Genomic DNA, 22,223 nt, shown 5'->3' on the forward strand with positions numbered 1-22,223 from the left:
AATTGTAGAAGTAAATACAGTTTCATACAGTAATCTCTCTCTCTCTCTCTCTCCCCTAGTATAGTTAATATAGCAACTTGTGTCCCATTTGGCTCACTAGTCAGATTTTTTCTCCTTCCCAGAAACCACTTTCGTTATCTTCCATCTGGTCTCAATTGGGGTCACATAAACCATCAGATTTGTTTTACTATATTTGAACTGCAAGAGGGGAGGCTGGAGACTCCATCTTCTGCTGTAATGATCTTTGGTTCCCACATAAATTTGTGAATGCAAATTAATATTCATAAGAATGATGGGAAGAAGAGTGCCTATTATCTATCACTCAATAAGCGTTTTGACATCTAAAGCCATTGCAAGTCTTTCATCCTCACCCTATAGTAATATTCAGTTATATCCTTTACTAAGAACAGTGGTAGGGTGCTTGATTTACATTTATATAAATTATTTTTACTTTTCAATAGGAAAAAGTTATTTCCCTCCTTTTTGTTAGTACATGTATACAAAATTAAAAACATAGTAAATATATTTATCATAGGGGAATTGAGAATATATATATCACATCTTGATCCTTTTTACTTCTTCTCCCCTCCTCCCCCATTCTCTCAACGAACCAGCTTTCCCATCCCAAGAACCCTTTTCTATCCTTTGAAAGAACCAACTCTTTGATTCCTTGATCCCTTGTACTGTTTCCTTTTAGTCTCAATTTCATTAATTTCCACTCTGATCTTTATAATTTCTTTCCTTCTATTAATTTCAGATTTGGATTGTTCTTTCTTTTTCTAGGACCTTGAGATGTATCATTAGGGTATTTATTTGGGATTGCTCTATTCATTTTACATGTGCCTTTAGATCTATAAACTTTCTTTCTTTCTTTTTTTTTTTGGTACTGGGGATCAAACTCAGCACCTTGCGCTTGCACGGCAAGTGCCAGAACAACTGAGGTAAATCCCTGGCCCTATAAACTTTCTTAGAGCTGCTTTCATTCTGTCCCATAGATTTTGGGATGTTATACTTCTATTGTCATTTGATTCTAGGAAGTTTTTTATTTCTTTCCTGATTTCTTCTGCAATCCATTGATTATTTGATAATGTATTATTTAATCTCCATGTGTTTGTGAAGTTTCTGTGGCTTCTTTCAGTGTTTATTTCTACCTTCATTCCTCAATGATCTGAAGTATTCATGAAATTATTTCAAGTCTTTTGTATTTGTTTAAGCATCCATCACAGTCTAAGATATGGCTTATTTTGGAAAAAGTTCTGTGTGCTGCTGAGAAAAATGTTTATTCTGTTATTCTTAGATGAGACATTCTGTAGATATCTGCTAAGTCTATTTGTTCAATACTGTGGCTTAACTTTGATGTTTCTTTGTTGAATTTTTGTCTGGTTGACCTGTCTAATTATAAGAGTGGGGCATTGAAATACCCCACTATGATTGTATTGGTGTCTTTCTTTTTAAGTCCAATCATTTATGAAGTTGAGTGTGCCAATATTCTGTGCATAGATATTTAAAATTATTAAACACTTCCTGTTCAATTGTTCCCTTTATCAGTATGTAGTGACCATCTTTGTCTCTTTAGATAAGTTTTGGCTTGAAGTCTACTGTGTGCATATAAGATATTTACTCCTGCTTGTTTTCAGGTTGCACTTGAATGGAGTATCTTTTTCCATCCATTCATTATCAGTCTATATACTTTCCTTTGGATGAAGTGTGTCTCCTGTAGGCAACATATAGTTGGATTTTTTTTTATCTAATCTGCCAGCCTGTGTTTTTTGACTGGGGAGGTGAGACCATTGACATTAACAGTTATTATTATGTTTATTGAATCCTGTCATTGCATTAATTTTCCAGTACTGATTCCTTTATTTTTTCCTTTTGTTTAACTATTCTACCAGTTAGATGTATACTTTCCTTTGGGATCATTGTTTCTGGTGCCCTCTCTTTCTCTGTCTAGGATTCTCTTAAGTATTTTCTGCAATGCCGATTTACTGGTCTTGTAATTCTTTAGAAATTCTTTGTTATGGAAAGCCTTCACTTCTCTGTCAGTCTTGAAGGATAATCTTGCAGGATATAGAAGTCTGAATTCAGAATTGTTTTCTTTCAGGGCTTGCAAAAATTCATTCCAAGCTCTCCTGGCCTTTAAAGTTTGTGCTGAGATACATGCCGTTATATTCATAGGCTTTCCTTTATAGGTTACTCACGGTTTTTGTCCAACAACTGTGGTTCGACTTCAGGAATTTTGATTATGATGTGTTGTGGAAAGATTCTTTCTTGATCGTGGCTATTTGGGGTTCTATATGCCTCTTATACTTAAATATTGAATTCTTTTCCTATATTCAAAGAATTTTCTGTTACAATTTCCGTGAATACATTTTTATACCTTTTGAGTTATCTATTTTTCATTTATTCCTATATTGCTGAGTCTTTTTTGAGTCATCTAGCAACTGTTGGGTCCAGCTTGGATGGTATCTTGTCATTTTTAGGGAATCATTGAATTTAATACCTGCTACATCCATCTTGTCTTCTATTTCTGACATTCTGTCCTCATGTTAGTAAAGTCTGCTGCCCATATTTTGCATTGAATTTTTCTGATCATCTATTGTTGCTTACTTTCTTTTCATACTTTCTAGTTCAGTACCAAAGATGACATTCATGTCTTGCATTGTCTTATTTACTTCAATTAGTTTATTATTTGTTTCTTCTTTAAGCTTGTCAAACATTTTATTGGTAAAATCATTTATCTTATTAATTAAATCCTCTTATCTCATTAAACATATCATGGATTTGCTTATACATTTCTTCTTTTATCTTTTCAAACACTTTGACCATTTAGTTTTTGAGTTCAGTGCCTGTAATTTTCTCTACTTCAGTGTTCATTATATCAGCTTTTGGAAAATTAGAGGTTTCAGAAGGCATCTTATTGCCCTGCTTTCTCATGTTTCTATTGCTTTTGTGCTCTAGGTTGCAGATCAGTTAGGGTAGAGAAACTCTGTCACTACTGTGGTGATCTTTCTTACTAGATTCTGTCTCCCTGTGATGTCTCCTTGTGTTTGGTTATTTTTTATTGTTTATACTCCTCTTCAACCTGTTCAGTATAGTATTTTAGGGGCTTCTTACTGCCCAACTTTTTTCTGGGGGCTTGTTTCTAGCATCACTTAGAAAAAAGAAAAGGAATCACAGTAATGTTGAGGGCACAAAGACAAACCAGATATTGGTATACAATACAAATCAGTTAAGAGAAACAACTTTGCTACCATTGACAATAAAAAAGAAGTCAGCAATAATAATAGAGTCAAAGACAAACTGGATATTGATATACCATAAGAGCCAATAATAGCTGCAACCATGCCATCCTTAACAATAGAAAAGAGATCTACAATAATAATGTAGACACAAAGACTGACCAAATATTGACAAAGAGTAAATATCTACTAAAGTGAAAGCTATACATCCATTAACAATCGAGAGGAATGGAGCAATAACACATAAAGTCAGCTATATAGCTAAAAATTTATAAACCTTAATAACAAAAATAAAATGGTAAGGTGGAAGAGAAAATAATAAAAGTGAAATTTGAAAAAGGACGATGAGGAGAGAAATGTGACACATAAAAAAATCCAATTAAAGAATAAGAGAAAGTTAGTGGAATTATGTTAATCTCACAGAAGAAAACAAATGAGAAAAAAGAAAAATAAGAAAAAAGAACAAAAAGACAAAAAAAATAAGAAAACAAAAACAAAAGAAAAAGAGAAATGCAGCCAAAAAATTTCTCTGCATATTTCAGTGAGTGGTTTCTTTCCAGGGTTTGTATTGTCCACCAGATATGGGTAGAGGATAGTAAATCACTACTAGAGCCTATTTTATTTCAAGCCCACTTTTTGCTGTGTGAATGCCGAGTCCTGCCTCACCTTTCCCACTAGGCATGGTCAGTCAGTGGTGTGGTGTCTGCCTTAGGGCTGAATTCACTCCAGTGGCTCTTAGTGTTTGTGCCCTTCTGTGCACCTCAAGTCATTTCTATTTCCAACTAGCTTTACAACCTGTGGGCTCATGAAGTTACCCCAGCCCCCCTTGCTTCAGAGGCCCCTCTGTTTATCTACCGCAGAATGTGGCAAGGTGTAGATGGGAAAGCAAATAGACCACTAAGATTTGTGTTAGATGTAGGTAGTAAGGGAGGCAAGCAGCCCACTGGACTTAATTTCAGCACTTTCAGACCCTGCTCCCTCAGAAAAATATAGGCATCTGGCCTGGCCTCTCCCTGCAGAGGCTGGGACCACCAAGTCCTTCACTACTTGAGCTCACCACTTCTTAAACTTCTCAAGGGGTCTGTGGCTAGTCTGCTCCTTCTACAGGACTCTGTTTTGTGCCTGTCTCCTATCCAGTCACTGTGGTGGGATGACACCGAAGACCCCGAAGTATAGTTGTTCTGTGACATATGATTCCTGCCATATGGAAAGTCACTATCAGAGTATAACTCCATGTTGTACTTGCAGCTTACAACAACCATGGGCTTTTTGGGGGGCTGGTGCTGCCAATCCTCTTGAGCTGCTCTCTGGGCTTATCTTGTGTTTGTGGATACAGGACTTCCCCCAGGGGATCTGAGGTTAGTGTTCATTCCAGACTGCATCTTTTCTCTGTGTTGCCTTCAGTTTCTCTAGTTTCTTGATGGTTTCTAATGTTCCTATTGGCTCTTTCTTGATTCCTAGAGCTCGACTTCTTTTTCTCTTTACTAAGGTGTTGTTTCCAAGGTGTCTCAATTCCAGGACCTGGAGATGCTATGTTTTGATGCTTTTATGACATTTATAAAATTTAAAAGGGATACTGCAAGATTTTTTTCTTCCAAAGTAAAAAGAAATATATTTAAAGGTAAATTGTTCTCTAACTATGAAAGAAAGACAAAAACTTTTGAGAATTTAAAAATAATAGTTCTCCATCTTACAAAATTAGTATTTTCTCTATGAGGGACTGTTTTGTTATGTTTTGTTTTGTTTTGACATGGGGTCTTGCTATGTAGTCCACACTGTTCTTGAACTTACTTTGTAACCAAGGCTTGTCTCAAACTCACAAAGATTCTCCTGCTCAGCCTGCCAAGTCCTGGGATTACTATCAGATATTCTGACATTTGTAAAAGGGAAAGATAAATATTTTTGGATACTTTTAAGAAAGTTATTATTTTGTAACCTCATAGGTCATTGTCTCTGGAGAAAATTTACAGCCCTTGATGCCTTTCTAGAGCTAGATTCTGAGTTATAATATAGTTTCTTTTTTCTTTTTTTGGTACTGGGGATTGAACTTGGGTCCTTGCGCTTGCGAGGCAGGCAGCAGAACCACTGAGCTAAATCCCTGGCCCATAATATAGTTTCTTTTGTCCCAAATATGTGCATATATAGCCTATGGAATACAGTGACGAGGTGACATTTATGCATCTTAACTGATCCTCTAACCAGATTGCTATATATGATGAAATGAACATTAATTTTCAATTTCAGTCAGTCTGAATTCATATCCAATTCTGCTTTACCCTGTTACCCACAATGAGGTCATTGATGAGTATCTGAAAGGACATAATCAGTTGTCTATTTTTTCAGTATTTTCCCTTTCTTGAAAAGGGGAAATTAAAACTTTAAACCTACTTGCATAGCAATTTAATTTATTAACAATTGGTATAAACAAAATTTCCAACCTAAAATATGAAGAAAATAACCTTTATTTGAATAAAGACATTAGTGAGCACTTGGAACTCTAGTTTACATGGCCTCAGCTGTGGTTGCCAGATAAGCAAAAAAAGAACAACATACTTGGGTAAATTGTATTGCAAATAGACAATGTTTTAGTATAAGTATGTTCCGTGCACTATCTGGGAATGATGTTAAATTGCTGTTTATCTGAAATTCAAATTTAATTAGATATTCTATATTTTATCTGGAAAACAACCCAGCCCTACTGCTTCCTAAGGTAGGTGCCTAGTGCAAGGCTTAGCAGCAGGCAGTGAGTATGCAGTTGCTATCAGGCAAGTCCAACAACAGGCAGAGTTTCTGACATTAGGTAGGGCAAGGCAGGTGAAAGTGTGGCAAGAGGCAATCAGTAGGTATCCAGGTAAACAGCTAGTATAGTCATGGTGGACCAGCAGTAAGGTTACTGGCCCAAGGACCAAGGACCAAATTAGGACGCCAGTGAAAGAGAAGTGAGACTATGCATCATTGGATTAAGGTAGCCCATAGGAATTAGATATTAGTCAAAGTGAACCTGATTGCTGGCATAGAAGTATAAGATAAAATCTCAGCTTCTATAAGATCAAAGAAAGATCAGAGGCAAAATTATTCATAACCAGTTTTTGGCATAGGGCCCTTTATATTTCCTGATCAGAGCAGATTCTTAATTACGTGGCGCCAAAGCTTCAGCTGGGATTGAGCCCATCTTTAGAGTTATATAACCTCACCTTCAGAGATAAAAGAGTTATGAGAGTTTTGGAGACTGGGCCACAAAAAGTCACAGGAATCATTTACTCACATTATTTCAATCTTAAAGCAGAGGATATTTGAGTCTCTCTTAGATGCCTGATACGAGGTTAGGTACTATAGGCACTGTGAGATGTCCTTTTTGCCTTTAATTTTTTGTAAACACATTCCTTTGATAAGTAAATGATTGTATTTAGACTTCAGGCTGGACAAGATGATGCAGACTTCTTTCTTCCTGGATTTCCTTGTTAAATGTGACTATAGTCCCTGGAAAAAATGAAAAAAAAAGTAAGCAATGAGAACTCAAAAAATGGGAGAAATTAGTTAGAAGCAAAAAAAAAGTAGTTTGAGACTTCTTCCCTGCCTAACAGCATAAGACAAAATTCATACCCAACATCGATCAACCCCTAATCTAACAACAGAAGGAAGTGCACTACATAACAGCAGGTGTTCCAGTAACCTCCATAAAAGAGATGGAGCAGTAGCAGAGTACTGAGTAGAGTAGTACAGTATTGCCATAATAATAGCTCTTGTGTGGCTTAAGCAACAGCACTTTATTTCTCATACTGGTGGAAGCTAGATATCCAAGAACAAGGTGTCTGCAGGGCTCAATTCTTCTGCGACCTCTCTCCTTGGCTTACAGAGAGCCATCTACTCACTGTTCTCACGTGGTTTTCCCTCTGAGTGCAGATTGCTGGTGTCTTCCTTTTCTTATGAGGTCTCCTTTTAGATTGGGTTAAGGCCCACTCCAGTGGCCTCATTTTAACTTAGTTGCCTCTCTAAAGACCTTATCTCCACATAGTCCCATTCTGAGGTACTTTAGTGTAGGGCTTGAATACATGAACACTGGGGGTTAGGACACACTTTAGCCTATAGCATTTCTTCCATTGTTACCAATGATGGGGAGGTGGAAGGTGTTCTCCCCACAGGGAGTTGGTCCTCCCTGTCCCAGTGGGAGACACAGCAGCAAGATGAACCTGCCGCAATAAAGTGCTGGGTCAGAATCACTCTTCATCTGCCATTGTCAAGAGAGATTCTAGAGAAATCTCTTTGTCCCTGTAAATCTGAGACTCCCCTCCTGTATTATTCATGCTTTTTCCCTAAATGTTCTTCATTTTATGATGCTCTGGCATTTTGAACATTGCTGACTGTGGTGGATACATGGTCCTACACAGATGATGCAATTATATAGTGTTTAATACACACACACACACGCAAGAGTACAAGTAACACAAGAGATCTGAATAGTATAGATGACACTGATACAATGTCAATATGCTAGTGTGATACTGTACTACAATTTGCAAGATATTGCCATTTGTGGGGCCTCTTTGTATTATTTCTTACAACTGCAAATGAATCTGCAATTATCACAAATAATTTTCAATTAAGAAAAAAGATTATGTTTGCCTTTCTGGTAATCATATTTGAAATTGAAATGGGGTCATTTTGAGGACAAGTATCAATATGGTGAAGGAAAATGTCTGAATTTGACTGTTTCTTACCACTTCATTTTCTTGTACTTTGATCATGTTGTCTCCAGGATTCCCACACATCTATGTCGTGGAAAAAAGCTATGGGGAAATTAGCTACTGTTTTATATGTATCCATACCAGGGAAAAATTATTATTTTTATATTCTACATCATGAACAAATTCCTGCTGTCAAAGATCCAGGATACAGAAATGACTCTCACTGTCCTAAGCTCCAAATTACCCAAGAGAAAATGACTAAAGAGAGTTAATAGTCCATATTCTGCCTATAGAAAATTCAGGGAAGTTAGAAACTGTTTCTTCCATAAAGTTACTTGGCAGTAAAAGCAGATAAGAGCGTTCGTCTATTTCTGCTTGGCAGAGGAGAAAGAAAATTGCTGTGAAATAGGGCCAGTAATTAGAGATAGACAACTGCTCTTGGTAGTCAAGTTGGCCCTGACAAAAGATTTGGCCTGTACGAATCTGTGATCATGGACTTCATTTTTTCCCTCTTGTTGCCATGGTATGTCTGAGATCTGTTAAACTTTCTCAGGTACCATGTAGCAACGACACTTGCCCAAATCAATCCAACTGCATAAATTCTAACTTAGGGCCAGCTCTGCATGAGACAGTGTGCTTCAGACAGTAGCCCTTAGGTGTGTATGTACTCTTACAGATTGAAATTGGAAACCGTGGAAGAAATTACTGTTTTGACTACTGTAAATAAATTTCTGACTGCACTGACTTCAGTCTGAGCTCCTTTGTGCTATATATACCGCCTGTGACACTATTTAAAATAAGAAGCTCTTTTCATATTGGTATAATATTTTAGCCTTATATTCAATTAAATACTTCATTGAACAAATTTGTGCTTTATTTGGGTCCATAGCCATAGTCCCTAGGCAGATACACAGCAGGTATGATTGAAGGATAGGGTGTATGAATGAAGAGGAATAGCTCCTGATTTATGTTCCTATGTATATTCTCTGGTAGCTATACTTGATTTTTTGCCTTTTCTCCCATTTACTTATTCATATACCCTTAACTCCTAGCATCCTGTCTGGCATATATGTAATCATAGAACACTGAATGTGTGGATGAATGGATGAAGTCACTGATGTACTAAAAAGTTTATAAAGTACCATCAAATCATTGTTTCATCAATTTCACCATCTAGTGTAGACAGTTAAATCTATTTACACTGTTGAAAGACTCATGTTATATCCTTCACTTATACTGGTGTGAACATTTTCATCCTCTATGATTCCTTTTTTTTTTTTTTTTTTTTTACCAGGGATTGAACTCAGAACCTTGTCCTTGCGAGACAGGCAGCAGAACCACTGAGCTAAATTCCTGGCCCATTTTCATCCTCTATGAAGAGAGAAAAGGTAACTTTTCTGGATTTAAATTGATTACAATCTGAGAAGTATGACTCTTTTCAAATAATTCAAAAGGCCCCAAACTCCAGCTTTTTTGTTCCTCTGTTGTCATTGGTGCAAACTCTATTACCTCCTTGGGAGGGTTGCCAGCATATTAAAAATAAGAACATAATACTTGCATGGAAGAGCCTTCTGACACTATCATATAATGTACAAGCATTGACAGAACAATTAGATTAATTCACCTCTTAGAGCTAGCTGTTCAGAGCTGACTCATCTAAAACAGTGTTAAACTATTCAGTTATACAATGAATCTATAAAGAGCTGAAACAAGAAAGATATTATATTTATTTTTATATTTATGTTTGAATTTAAACATGATTAAAGGAAAAATGAAAACATTCTTCATAAAAACATTTGTGTTAATTTAGGTTTATCATTCAAGTAATAGCAATGTTAAGCCTACAGAAAATATCTAATGTCTCCAAAACGATTAAGAGTTTGTCTTTTGTTTTCAGGATGGTATGAAACTGTATTCACAGAGAAAAATCCATTGGTATTCTTAATTGAAATGAAATAAAATGTATAATTAAGGTCACCTTTTGCATCAGTTAGAATTAGGCTCATCTGTGAGTTACAAATACAAAATTTAGTGCTTTAAAAATGTAGATTTATTTCAATCTGGAGAGAAGCAGCTCAGGGCTAGGAGCATTTCCATGGTCTCAGAGACACAAAGTCTTTTTATTGTATTGCTCAGCGATGCTTGGATTACATTTCTAGGGTCCCCTAAGACACCAGAATGGCTCCAGCCATTGCAGCCACATTCTCTGCAGCAGAGAAGAGAAAAGGGAAGGATATCACCTCCATCTTTGCTGGAAGTACCATGCTAGACTTAGTCCCATGCCCATTTGAGCTGCAAAAGTTCTTGAAATGTTTGCTTAGCTCCATCGCATTAGATTGAGCTGAAAACTTTGGTATCTTTTATTAATGGAAAAGGAAGAATGAATATTAGGAAGTCAAATGGCAGTATTTTCCTCATCCAGGTGTTGATTGCCAGGGAAGAATGCTTGCTTTATATTGTCTTTACAGATGTTTTTAGTAATCTGTTTTAGACCTACAATAGATTCTACTGAATACTACCAATGCCTCTGGGGTGAATCTTCTCATTATTAATGATTAACTGATTGGCTTATGATTGAGTTTGAAGAGAATTCATTGATTCTTCTGACTTTGGTTAGAAGTCTCTTAAGAGAAGCTTAATTTATTTCTACCTTTCAATAGACCTACTGACTACATAGGATTTCTTTATCAAGAATTTGATGAAGATTGGATTTTTTTATGGCTACATTTGTTTCTTTTTAAATTCTAGCTTGTGACATTTATGACTGTCAATTTGATTGGCTTGGGAGACACCTAGGAAATCAGTAAAGCACATTTCAAGGTGTAACTGGGTGGGTTATGGAGGTGTGACCTTGGGTTTTGTATCTGATGTCTGGCCTCTTCCTCTCTGGCATTGTTCCCATGCTCGGCTTCTAGGTCCCCATGAGATGAGCAGCTTTGCTCCAGCACACCCTTCTGCCTTGATGCTTTTGTGTTGGACTCAGCTGACCATGGATAGAATCCCCTGAAACCATGAGCCAAATTAAACCTGTCCTCTTTTAAATTGTAAATTTTGAGTATTGGGTTTCAGCAATGGCAGCTAATACAAAGCTTCCTTTTCAGCTTGTCCTAGATAAGCAAACAAATGAAAAAAAAAAAATAAAGAAAGCCAGAAAAAAATCACTTGTTTTGATGTTAAGAATTTCCCCAAACATGTAATGATAAAAGTGCATTTATACTAATAATACAGATGTATTTAGTATGGTATAATATGACTAGAATTATCAGTTCACCCTTTTAGCAGAAATCTTTGTTTTGGTACTGTTGATTGAACTCAGGACCTTGTGCTTACCAGGGGGCAGGCACTGTGGTGCTGAGCTACAGCCCCAGCCCAGAAATCTTTTCTTTAAATCTCTTCAGCAGCCTGCACCCACTTCTCTTTGGGTTTTTTTTTTTCTTCCCTTGTTGCACTTCATGTTAGGTTGGCAATCCAAGTTCAGACAGTCATAAGGTATCATCCTCTGTCCATATTGATTGGTTCATAGGTGGGTTGGGTTAGCTGTTGGTGACTAATTGTAGCCGTAGCTCCTATAACAAGAAGTTAATGCCTCATTAAAACAGAGAGGGTCCATACAAAATAGGTGATCACTGTCTGAGATGGAAGAGAGTGTGAATGATTAGATAACTCAAGAGTGTGAAGTATTTTGTTCAAATCCCTGCTGTTGGTTCATGTGCTTCTTCTTTGAATCTAAGAGCCAATATATCGCCTTTCTGCTTAAACTGGCTGGGTTGGGTTTTGGTCTCTTTCAGTTAGAATAACCCTAACTGATACAACTTCACTTCGAAGCAAATTTTAATACATTTTCCCTTGGATTCTACTCATTTGTGGATTGGTGTTACCCCTTGAACCTAGGTATGAAGGTCTTGAGATATTTGAGAAATGGAATAATAACTGAATTGTTCCTATGTCTTAGATGGTTCCTGACCCTTTCATTATGAATATTCAATAAGAATTTCAATTTGGTAAAGAAGTGAAATCATTCATTTTTTTTCTATCTGGAGAGTTATACTAGGTACTCTTCACTGAATGCTTGTTATGTAGTAGATGCTATTCTGAGTGATGTAGATGCTATTTTATCTTTTCAATTCATTTGGGAGATAGGTGCCATTATTTTCTATTTTATAGATGATTGAACTGAGGCTTATAGAGGGTAAAGTAATAGTTAGATGATAGAATTCTTGACTGTAGAATCCATAACCTCAATTACTGCTTATTATTAGTAGCCATTTCCTTTGTGAAAGATAGATTAGGAATAATTCCTATACCTCACTCCGATGGGAATTATTTTTCCTTCAAAGAAGCTCTTATGTTTACTTTTTACATAATTAAAACCAAACTGAATATATGCCTCAGAGGTAAAAGTCCCCTTATGTTCTCCCCAAATTAGATTGAATTTAAACTTTACATATCAGAAGGTCTTCCTTTTTATTTTTTGAAGGGAGAACTTGGTGAGCATCTAACGGGCTAGGAGAAAGAATGGTTTGATTTGTAATATTTAAATTTAGGGTACATTTTTAGAGACAGAGCCTCATTTTACTTCAAATCATAGTAAATCTTTATTGAATAATGTAAAAATGGTAACTAATTATGAAAAACATACTTATCCAAAGTAAATGGATGTATATAAGTCCACTGTATTCCAGTTGAATATAGAAGTACTAAAAAAGGCAAACTTTATCATTTGTGTTTACTGTAGTTGCCTACATTGTGTAGTAGTCAATGACTTCAAGCTGTTTCCAATGCTACAAAGATTGAAGTGATGACCTTCTCAACAACGGCAATACTAACAATGCTGATATTGTAGGCTTAGACCCTATGTAGGCCAGATAGTGCTTTTCAAGGCCACAACCTCACACACTTCTCTGTTGTTTTAGCTACAGACATCATGGCCATTCTGTGCAATGCTCCTATTCAGTGCATGTCTTCTATGACTGATTTATTCTTTCCAATCACTCCAAACCACCTAATATGTGCTATGTACTATGTTGTGTGCCAGGAAATCTCATGGTGAACAACACAAACATAGTCTCTGTCCTTTTGGATTTTAGTTAAGAAGACGTGTAACAAAAACCTAGAGAAATAATCAGAAAATATTAGGTGGTTGTCAATGTTATGTTAAAAATAAAAGAGGATGGACCCCGGCACAGCTTGGAGCCCCCCGCTCCTTCCCCGTGCTCCGCTTAGCCTCGCCTGCAGGGCTGGGTCCCGCGCCCCACCCCCGTCGCCCTTGTAGTCCCTCCCCGCCTCTGGCCTCCTGGCTGTCCCGCTACCTTCCACACTACAGAGGTACAGGGGCTCATAAAGGCTCTTGTCCCGAGCTCCACAAGATAGAGCAGAAGTGAGCAACAGAAAGAGGGCCTCTCTCAGGCTCCTCGGTGAAAACTGAAGCCCACTGGAAAAGTGAAGAGAATCTCTGCAATAAAGGCACACCAGACCACCGTGCTTGATAAGCTGGAGGGATCATCACCTCCCATCGAACCTGCACTATCTTCAGGGGAAGGACAGCTGGAACCTGCAGTAGAACCTTGCGGAGTTCAACACTGCAGGAGGACAGGGAGCTCAACTTGGGACTAGCAGCCAGAAAGCCTGAATCTCACAGGTCTGCTACTGGCTTGCTGAGACTCATTGACTTGTGTCTGCACACAGCTGCCCACGTTGTGTACTGTGACAGAAGAGACATAACCTGAAGGAGGCCGTTCATTTTCCTTTTTTGTTATTTGCAAAAAAGAAAAAAAAATTTTTTCTCTTATTTTTAATTCTTAATATTTATTTTTTCTACTCTTCAAATTTTTATTTTTATTTTTTCTTTCTTTCTTTTCTCTTTTCTCTCTCTCTCTCTCTCTCTCCCTCTCTCTCTCTCTCTCTCTCTCTCTCTCTCCCCCTCTCTCTCTCTCTCTCTCTCTCTCTCTCTCTCTCATTCTCTCTCATTCTCTCACTGTCCCATATTGCTCTTCATCTCCCTTTTTGTTCCTTTCTGGACCAAATTCAGATTTCTCCTTTATTTTTCTTTTTTCTTCTCTCGATATCATTAGTTTCAAAGGAAAGTAAATACAGTATCTAGCCTCCCTATTGCTGTTAGTTGGTTCTGCTCAGGTCTTTGTTCTTTCATTCTGCCATTTCCTCTTGCCTGTAATAGTTGTTTCTTAGAGTTTGTGTGATTTTCCTATGTCTTCTGGCCTTACCGCTAATCTTCCCTGATCTTTCTACCTATCTGTCCCTCCCTCCCCAACTCCTCCTAACTCCCCATCCCAAAGGGTAAAGTTACTATATTGAAGAATTTATTCACTATAAACATATGTTGGGCTGGTCTTGATTTTTGATTTAATTCACACAGTTAAAGTTGATAGAGTAATAACTACAACAAATTGTCATTTTCTAAGCTGTGCTTGATGCAATGGTGATGCTGATTGTATCATTTGGGCTAAGATGTTGTGATTGCCTTCCTGGTATAATGAAAATGAGATAGCCTCAGAGTCATTAGAGACTCAAAACCTAAAGACCAGCTATACCTGGAAGACACCTCTGAAAAGCAATCATTCCACAAGGGTACTAAACACAAGCAGCAAAGATACCTACAATAAGCAATTTTGAAATATCAACCCAGGAATTAAACCAAGGACAGTACCAAAAACAAAAATGAGAATACATTTAAGCAAGTCACAAACTCAAACTTCCAGCCCACACAAAGCAAATCCTGGGGGAAACGAGGTACAAAATCTGATAATCCACCACCTGGACACCCTGAACTGATGGCACAGGAAGAAACAAAACAAATGAATGAGGCTCTAAATAAATTCAAAGGAGAAAAAATCTCCCAGATAACTACAGAGATGGTGAGTAGAGTGAAACACATGATTAGAGGCTGTAGAACAGAAACAGAAAATAAAAATATATGAGATCAGAAACATGCTGGAAGCCATGAATGCCCAGCATAAGAAAGAAATGGAAACCATGATGGCCCAACATAAGAAAGAAATAGAATCCCTGAAACAGATTCAAACAGATACTCAGGAGAATAAAAACTCCATTGAAAGTATTCACAGCAGATTGAGCAAATGTGAAGATAGAATATCAGGCATAGAAGACAGGATTGCGGAGAAGGACCATGAAAACAGATTTCTTCAAAATAGTAAAGGACCAAGAGAAATCAATCCAGCAGCTGCTAGAAGATACAAAGAAGAATAACATAAGACTGTTGGGAGTCCACAAAAACACAGGAGAAAGTGCAATAGACATAAAAAACTGTTCACAGAAGTAGGAGTGGAAAACTTCCCAGACAGAGGTGGAGAATTGGACATACAGATGACTGAAGCATATAGAACTCCACCCAGCCATGATCAAAAAAAATCGACACCTAGTCATATAATAGTCAAGATCCCAGAAACCCAACAGAAGAACAAAATCCTATGGGCAGTTAAAGAAAAGAAACAAATCACCTACAAAGAAAAGCCCATCAGAATCACGGAAGACTTCTAAACACAAACCCTCAAATCAAGGAGAGCCTGGAGTGAAGTATTTCAAGCCCTGAAAGAAAATAACTTCCAACCTAGACTGTTGTATCCTGCAAAATTATCTTTCAAAATTGATGGGGAAATTAGATACTTCCACGACAAAGAACACCTGGGAAATTTCATAAACACCAAACCAGCAATCCAAACAATTCTAAGCAATATCCTAGAAAAAGAAAACAAAGATCACAACTCCATGAGGCCCAACAGAGGGAAGCCACCAGGCAAGGTAAGAAACTAAAGGGAAAGAGGAAACAAAATAAGAAATAAAAGAGCCATCATGGACTGGAGATTTAACTCAGTGGTTTCGCCACCTGCTGCACAAGCACAAGGACCTGAGTTCGAACCCTGGTACCAAAAAAACAAACAAACAAACAAACAAAAAAAAGAGCCAACAACAGCAAAACATCATGACAAGGATGAGTCAATATCTGTCAACTATAGCTATCAATGGTAATGGCCTTGATTCACCAATCAAAAGAAACAGACTGACAGAATGGATTAAGAAGCAAAATCCAGCAGGATGGTGTATACAAGAAACACACCTAACTCAGAGAAAATTCAGACTGAAAGTAAAAGGATGGAAAACAGTTCTCCACATGACAGGAACCCAGAAAAAAGCAGGGGCAGCAATCCTATTTGCAGACCAAGTAGATTTCAAACCAAAATTAATTAAGACAGACAAAGATGGTCACTACATCTTTGTGAAGGGAACAATCCAAGAGGAAGAGATGACAGTCCTAAATATATATGCACCAAATAAAAATGCCCCCAACTATACAAAACAAATATTAATGGACATGAAAAACCAAATAAGTACTGATACAATTATAGTGGGGGACATCAATACCCCACTATCACAAATAGACAGATCATCTAGACAAAAAATTAACAACGAAATTCTAGAACTGAACCAAGCTATTGAAAAAATGGACTTAATAGATGTTTGCAGAGTGCTCCACCCCACAAAATCAGAATAGACATTCTTTTTAGCTGCACAAGAGTCATTCTCCAAAATAGACCACATGCTAGCTCATAGGACATGTCTAAGTAAAAGAATTGAAATTAGCCCCTGTGTACTATCAGACCATAGTGCAATAAAATTGGAGGGCAATAACATAAGAAACTGCAAAAATTCCACAAACATATGGAAATTAAGTAACACCCTCCTGAATAACCAATGGGTCACAGAGGAAATTAAAGAAGAAATTAGACAGTTTCTACAAGTAAATGATAATGCCAGTACAATGTACAGGAATCTATGGGACACAATGAAATCAGTTCTACGAGGGAAATTCATAGCAGTCAATGCCCATATTAGGAAAACAGAGAGAACTCAAATAAATAACCTAAAGCAGAACCTCAAGCTCCTAGAAAAAGAAGAGCATAACAAACCCAAAGCTTGTACAAGAAAGAAAATTATAAAGATAAGAACATAAATCAATGCAATGGAGGCTAAGAGAACGATACAAAAAATCAATGAAGCCAAGAGTTGGTTTTACAAAAGAATAAATAAAATTGAAAAACCTTTAGCCAACCTTATCAAAAAAGGAAAGAAAAGGCTCAAATCCATGCAATTAAGAACGAAAAGGTGAAGTCACAACAGACCCAGCAGAAATCCAGAGGATCATCAATACGTACTTCGAGAACCTGTACTCTAATAAAATGGAAAACACAGAAGAAATGGACAGATTCCTAGATACATACAAATTGCCAAAGTTAAATGAAAAAGATATAGAAATTCTAAACACCCCAATGACAGTGAGTGAAATTGAAAATGCAATAAAAAGTTTACCAACAAAGAAAAGCCCAGGTCCTGATGGCTTCACTACTGAATTCTACAAGACATTTAAAGAAGAACTATCACCATTACTCTTTAAACTCATCAAGGAAATTGGAAGGGAAGCAAGGCTCCCAAATTCATTCCTGGAAGCAAGTGTTACTTTGATTCCAAAACCAGAGAAAACCCAACCCAAAAAAGAGAACTACAGGCCAATCTCCCTAATGAACATAGATGCAAAAATCCTCAACAAGATACTGGCAAACAGAGGACAGAGTGTTATCAGGAAGATCATACACCCTGACCAAGTCAGATTTATCCCAGGGATGCAAGGATGGTTCAACAGATGCAAATCAATAAATGTAATACACTATATTAACAGAGTCAAGGACAAAAACCACATGCTCATCTCAATAGCTGCAGAAAAGGCATTTGACAAAATCCAACACCCATTCATGATATAAATGCTACAGAAAATTGTAATAGAAGGTCTTTATCTCAACCTGATTAAGGCTATTTATGCAAAACCAACAGCCAACATCATACTAAATGGTCAAAACCTGAAAACTTTCACGCTGAAATCAGGAACAAGACAAGGATGCCCACTATCACCACTCCTATTAAATATTGTTCTGGAAACATTAGCCATGGCAATTAGAAAAGAGAAAGAAAAAAAAAGGAATAAAGATAGGAAAAGAAGAAGTGAAACTGTCATTATTTGCTGATGATATGATATTTACATAGAAAACCCAAAAAGCTCTGCCAAAAGACTTCTAGACTTAATTGACAGATTCAGGAGACTAGCTAAATATAAGGTCAACCCTCAAAAAAAAAAACCCTTCTTATACACAAATAGCAGACTCACTGAGAGAGAAATTAGGGAAACAATCCCTTTTACAATAGCATCAAAAAAATGAAATATCTAGGAAGCAACCTAACAAAGGAAGAAAATGACTTCTACACTGAAAACTACAGCACTCTGAAAAAGGAGATCAAGGAGGTTATAAGAAAATGGAAAGACATCCCTTGTTCCTGGGTAGGAGGAACCAATATAGTGAAAATGGTGATACTTCCAAAACTACTATATAGATTCAATGCAATGCCAATTGAAATTCCAACAATATATTTCACAGAACTAGGGAAAAAAATCCAAAAATTCATTTGGAACCAGAAGAGACCTAGACTAGCAAAAGCAATTCTAGGAAATAGAGACATGGCTGGGGGTATTACAATCCCCAACTTGAAACTATAGTACAAAGCTACTGCAATAAAAACAGCATGGTACTGAAAAATAGACCTGAGGATCAGTGGAATAGATTAGAAGATGCAGAAACAACTCCCGACATACTCAGCTACCTCATCTTTGACAAAGGAGCCAACCACCCTCATTGGAGGAAAGATAGCCTATTTAATAAACGGTGTTGGAAAAACTGGATTTCAACCTGCCAAAGATTAAAACTAGACCCATACCTATCACCATGCACTAAACTAAGATCAAAGTGGATTAAAGATCTAAATATTAAGACAGAAACACTAAACATGCTGGAAGATAAGTTAGGTAGAACTCTTGAAGACATTGGTATAGGAAAAGCCTTTATGAACAAAACCTCAGTAGCACGGGAACTAGCAGAATCAACAACTGGGATCTCATCTTATTAAAAAGCTTCTGCACTGCAAGAGAAAGCAACAGAGCTAAGAGACAACCTTCAATGTGGGAAAAAAATTTAGCAGCTGTACCTCAGACGAAGGTCTAATATATATAATATATAAAGAATTGAAAAAAACCGGACCACTCCAAATTCAAAGATCGAATTCAGAAATTGGCATGTGAAATGAACAGACATTTCTCAGACAAAGAAGAAAAAGCATCAAATAAATATTTGAAAAAATGTTCAACATCACTGGTCATTCGAGAGATGCAGATGAAAACAACACTGAGATTCCACCTCACCCCAGAAAGAATGGCTGCTAACAAGAAATCAACCAATAACAAATGCTGGCGGGGGTGTGGGGAGAAAGGAACGCTTCTCCACTGTTGGTGGGAGTGCAGACTGGTGCAACCACTGTGGAAATCAGTATGGAGATACCTTAAAGAACTAGGACTAGAGGTCCCATTTGACCCAGCTATTCCCCTGCTGGATATCTTCCCCAAAGAATTAAAAGACTCATACCACAGCGATATATGTGTTCATTTGTTGTTCAAGAGGGTGTTATTCAATTTCCATGTGTTTGTGGGAGTTTTGTGGTTTCTTATGTTATTGCCCTCCAATTTTATTGCACTATGGTCTGATAGTATGCAGGGAGTAATTTCAATTCTTTTACTTAGACATGTCCTATGAGCTAGCATGCGGTCTATTTTGGAGAATGACCCTTGTGCACCCAAAAAGAATGTGTATTCTGGTTTTGTGGTGTGGAAACCTGTAAACATCTATTAAGTCCTTTTGTTCAATAGCTTGGTTCAATTCTAGAATATCATTGTTAATTTTTTGTCTAGATGAACTGTCTATTTGTGATAGTGGGGTATTGAGGTCCCCCCTACAATTGTGTTATTGGTTATTTGGTTTATATGTCCATTAATATTTGTGTGGTATAGCTGGGGGCACTTTTATTTGGTGCATATATATTTAAGATTGTCATCTCTTCCTCTTGGATTGTTCCCTTCACAAGGATGTAGTGACCATCTTTGTGTCTCTTAATCAGTTTTGGTTTGAAATCTATTTTGTCTGCATATAAGATTGCTACCCCTGCTTTTTTCTGGGTTCCTGTCACATGGAGAACTGTTTTCCATCCTTTTACTTTCAGTCTTTTTGAATTAGGTGTGTTTCTTGTATAGAGCACATTGCTGGATTTTGCTTCTTACTCCATTCTGTCAGTCTATTTCTTTTGATTGGTGAATTGAGGCCATTAACATTGATGGGTATAATTGCTAGATATTGACTCATCCTTGTTATGATGTTTTACTGTTGTTGGCTCTTTTATTTGTTATTTTTCCCTCTTTCCCTTTTGTTTCTTGCCTTGCCTGGTGGCTTTCCTTTGTTGGGCCTCATGGCATTGTGACTTTCATTGTCTTTTTCTAGGATATTGTTTAGAATTGTTTGGAGTGCTGGTTTGGTGTTTACGAAATTTCTCAGGTGTTCTTTGTCATGGAAGTATCTAATTTCCCCATCAATTTTGAAAGATAATTTTGCAGGATACAACAGTCTAGGTTGGAAGTTATTTTCTTTTAGGGCTTGAAATACTTCACTCCAGGCTCTCCTTGATTTGAGGGTTTGTGCTGAGAAGTCTGCTGTGATTCTGATGGGCTTTCCTTTGTAGGTGATTTGTTTCTTTTCCCTAACTGATTGTAAGATTTTGTTCTTCTGTTGGGTTTCTGGGATCTTGACTATTATCTGTCTAGGTGTAGATTTTTTTTGATCGTGGCCAGTTGGAGTTCTATATGCCTCATTTATCTGTATGTCCAATTCTCTACCTCTGTCTGGGAAGTTTTCTACTATTATTTCTCTGAACAGTTTTTTTTTCATGTCATTTGTACTTTCTCATGCTTTTTTGTGGACTCCTTTCAGTCTTATGTTATTCTTCTTTGCATCATCTAGCAGCTGCTGGATTGATTTCTCATGGTCCCTTACTATTTTGAAGAAATCTCGGTTTTCATGGTCACTTACCACAATCCTGTCTTCTATACCTGATATTCTATCTTCACATTTGCTCAATCTGCTGTGAATGCTTTCAATGGAGTTTTTATTCTCCTGAGTATCTGTTTGAATCTGTTTCATGAATTCCATTTCTTTCTTATGTTGGGTGATCGTGGTTTCCATTTTTCTTTATGCTGGGCACTCATGGCTTCTAGCATGGTTTTGAGCTTATCTATTTTTTTATCTCTTTCTGTTCTGGAGCCTCTAATCATGTGTTTCACTCTGCTCCCCATCTCTGTAGCTATCTGGGAACTTATTTCTGTTTTGAATTTTTCTAGAGCCTCATTCATTTGTTTTGTCACTTCCTGTGGTATCAGTTCAGGGTGTACAGGTGTTTGATTATCATATTTGTCCAACTCATTTCCCCCAGAATTTTCCTTTGGTGGGGTGGAAGTCTGAGATTGTGCCTTGCTTTAATGTCTTCTCATTTTTGTTTTTGCTACTGTCCTTGGTTTAATTCCTGGGTTGATACTTCAAAATTGCTTATTGTAAGTGTCTTTGTTGCTTGTATTTGGAACCCTTATGGAATGATTGCTTCTAAGAGGTGTCTTCCAGATACAGATGCTCTTTAGGTTTTGATTCTCTAATGGCTCTGAGGGTACCTCATTTTCATTGTATCAAGAAGGACAACTGATTAGATCAATCACACCACCTTAACCCAAGTGATACAATGAACATCACCATAACATCAAGCACAGCTTAGAAAATGACAATTTGTGGTAGTTATTACTCTATCAACTTTAACTGTGTGAATTAAATCAAAATCGATGACCAGCCCAACATATGTTTATAGTGAATAAACTCTTCAATATAACAACTTTATCCTTTGGGATGGGGAGTTAGAAGGGGTTGGGGAGGGAGGGATAGGTAGAAGTATAGGGGAAGGTTAGCAGTGAGGCCAGAGAACACAAGCGAGAGAAGGAAAAAGAGAAGAAAAGAAAAATAAAGAAGAAATCCAAATTAGGGCCAGAACAAGAACAAAAAGGGAGATGAAGAACTATGTGGGACAGCATGAGAGTGAGTGTAAGAGAGAGGGAAAGGAAAGAGAAGAGAAAAATAAAAATTTGAAAAGAGTAGGAAAAAAATTAAAAATAAGAGCCAAAAATCCCCAATAATAATAATTTTGGAAATAAAAAATAAAAATGAAAATGAAGGGCCTCCTTCAGGGTATGTCTCTGCTTTCACAATAGGACAATGTGGGCAGCAGTGTGCAGATATGTCAGTGAGTCTCAGCAAGTCATTCGCAGACCCATTGTATTCAGGCAGGTTTCTGGCTGCTA

At 37.1% G+C, this 22,223-nt stretch overlaps 1 protein-coding gene across 1 annotated transcript in view; it reads left to right on the top strand.

The window, feature by feature from the left end:
- Positions 1 to 22,223, top strand: part of LOC147821122 (uncharacterized) — a 114,188-nt gene that overhangs the window by 79,465 nt on the left and 12,500 nt on the right. Inside the window, exon 3 of the mRNA XM_087202031.1 lies at positions 9,219 to 9,312. Coding sequence (XP_087058157.1) covers positions 9,219 to 9,312 — 94 coding nt within the window. The remainder of the gene's footprint in view (positions 1 to 9,218; positions 9,313 to 22,223) is intronic.

The sequence above is a fragment of the Heterocephalus glaber genome, unplaced genomic scaffold, assembly GCF_053883595.1.
Source record: "Heterocephalus glaber isolate CG9 unplaced genomic scaffold, H.glaber_assembly_v1.0 deba00001762, whole genome shotgun sequence".
NCBI lineage: Eukaryota > Metazoa > Chordata > Mammalia > Rodentia > Bathyergidae > Heterocephalus > Heterocephalus glaber.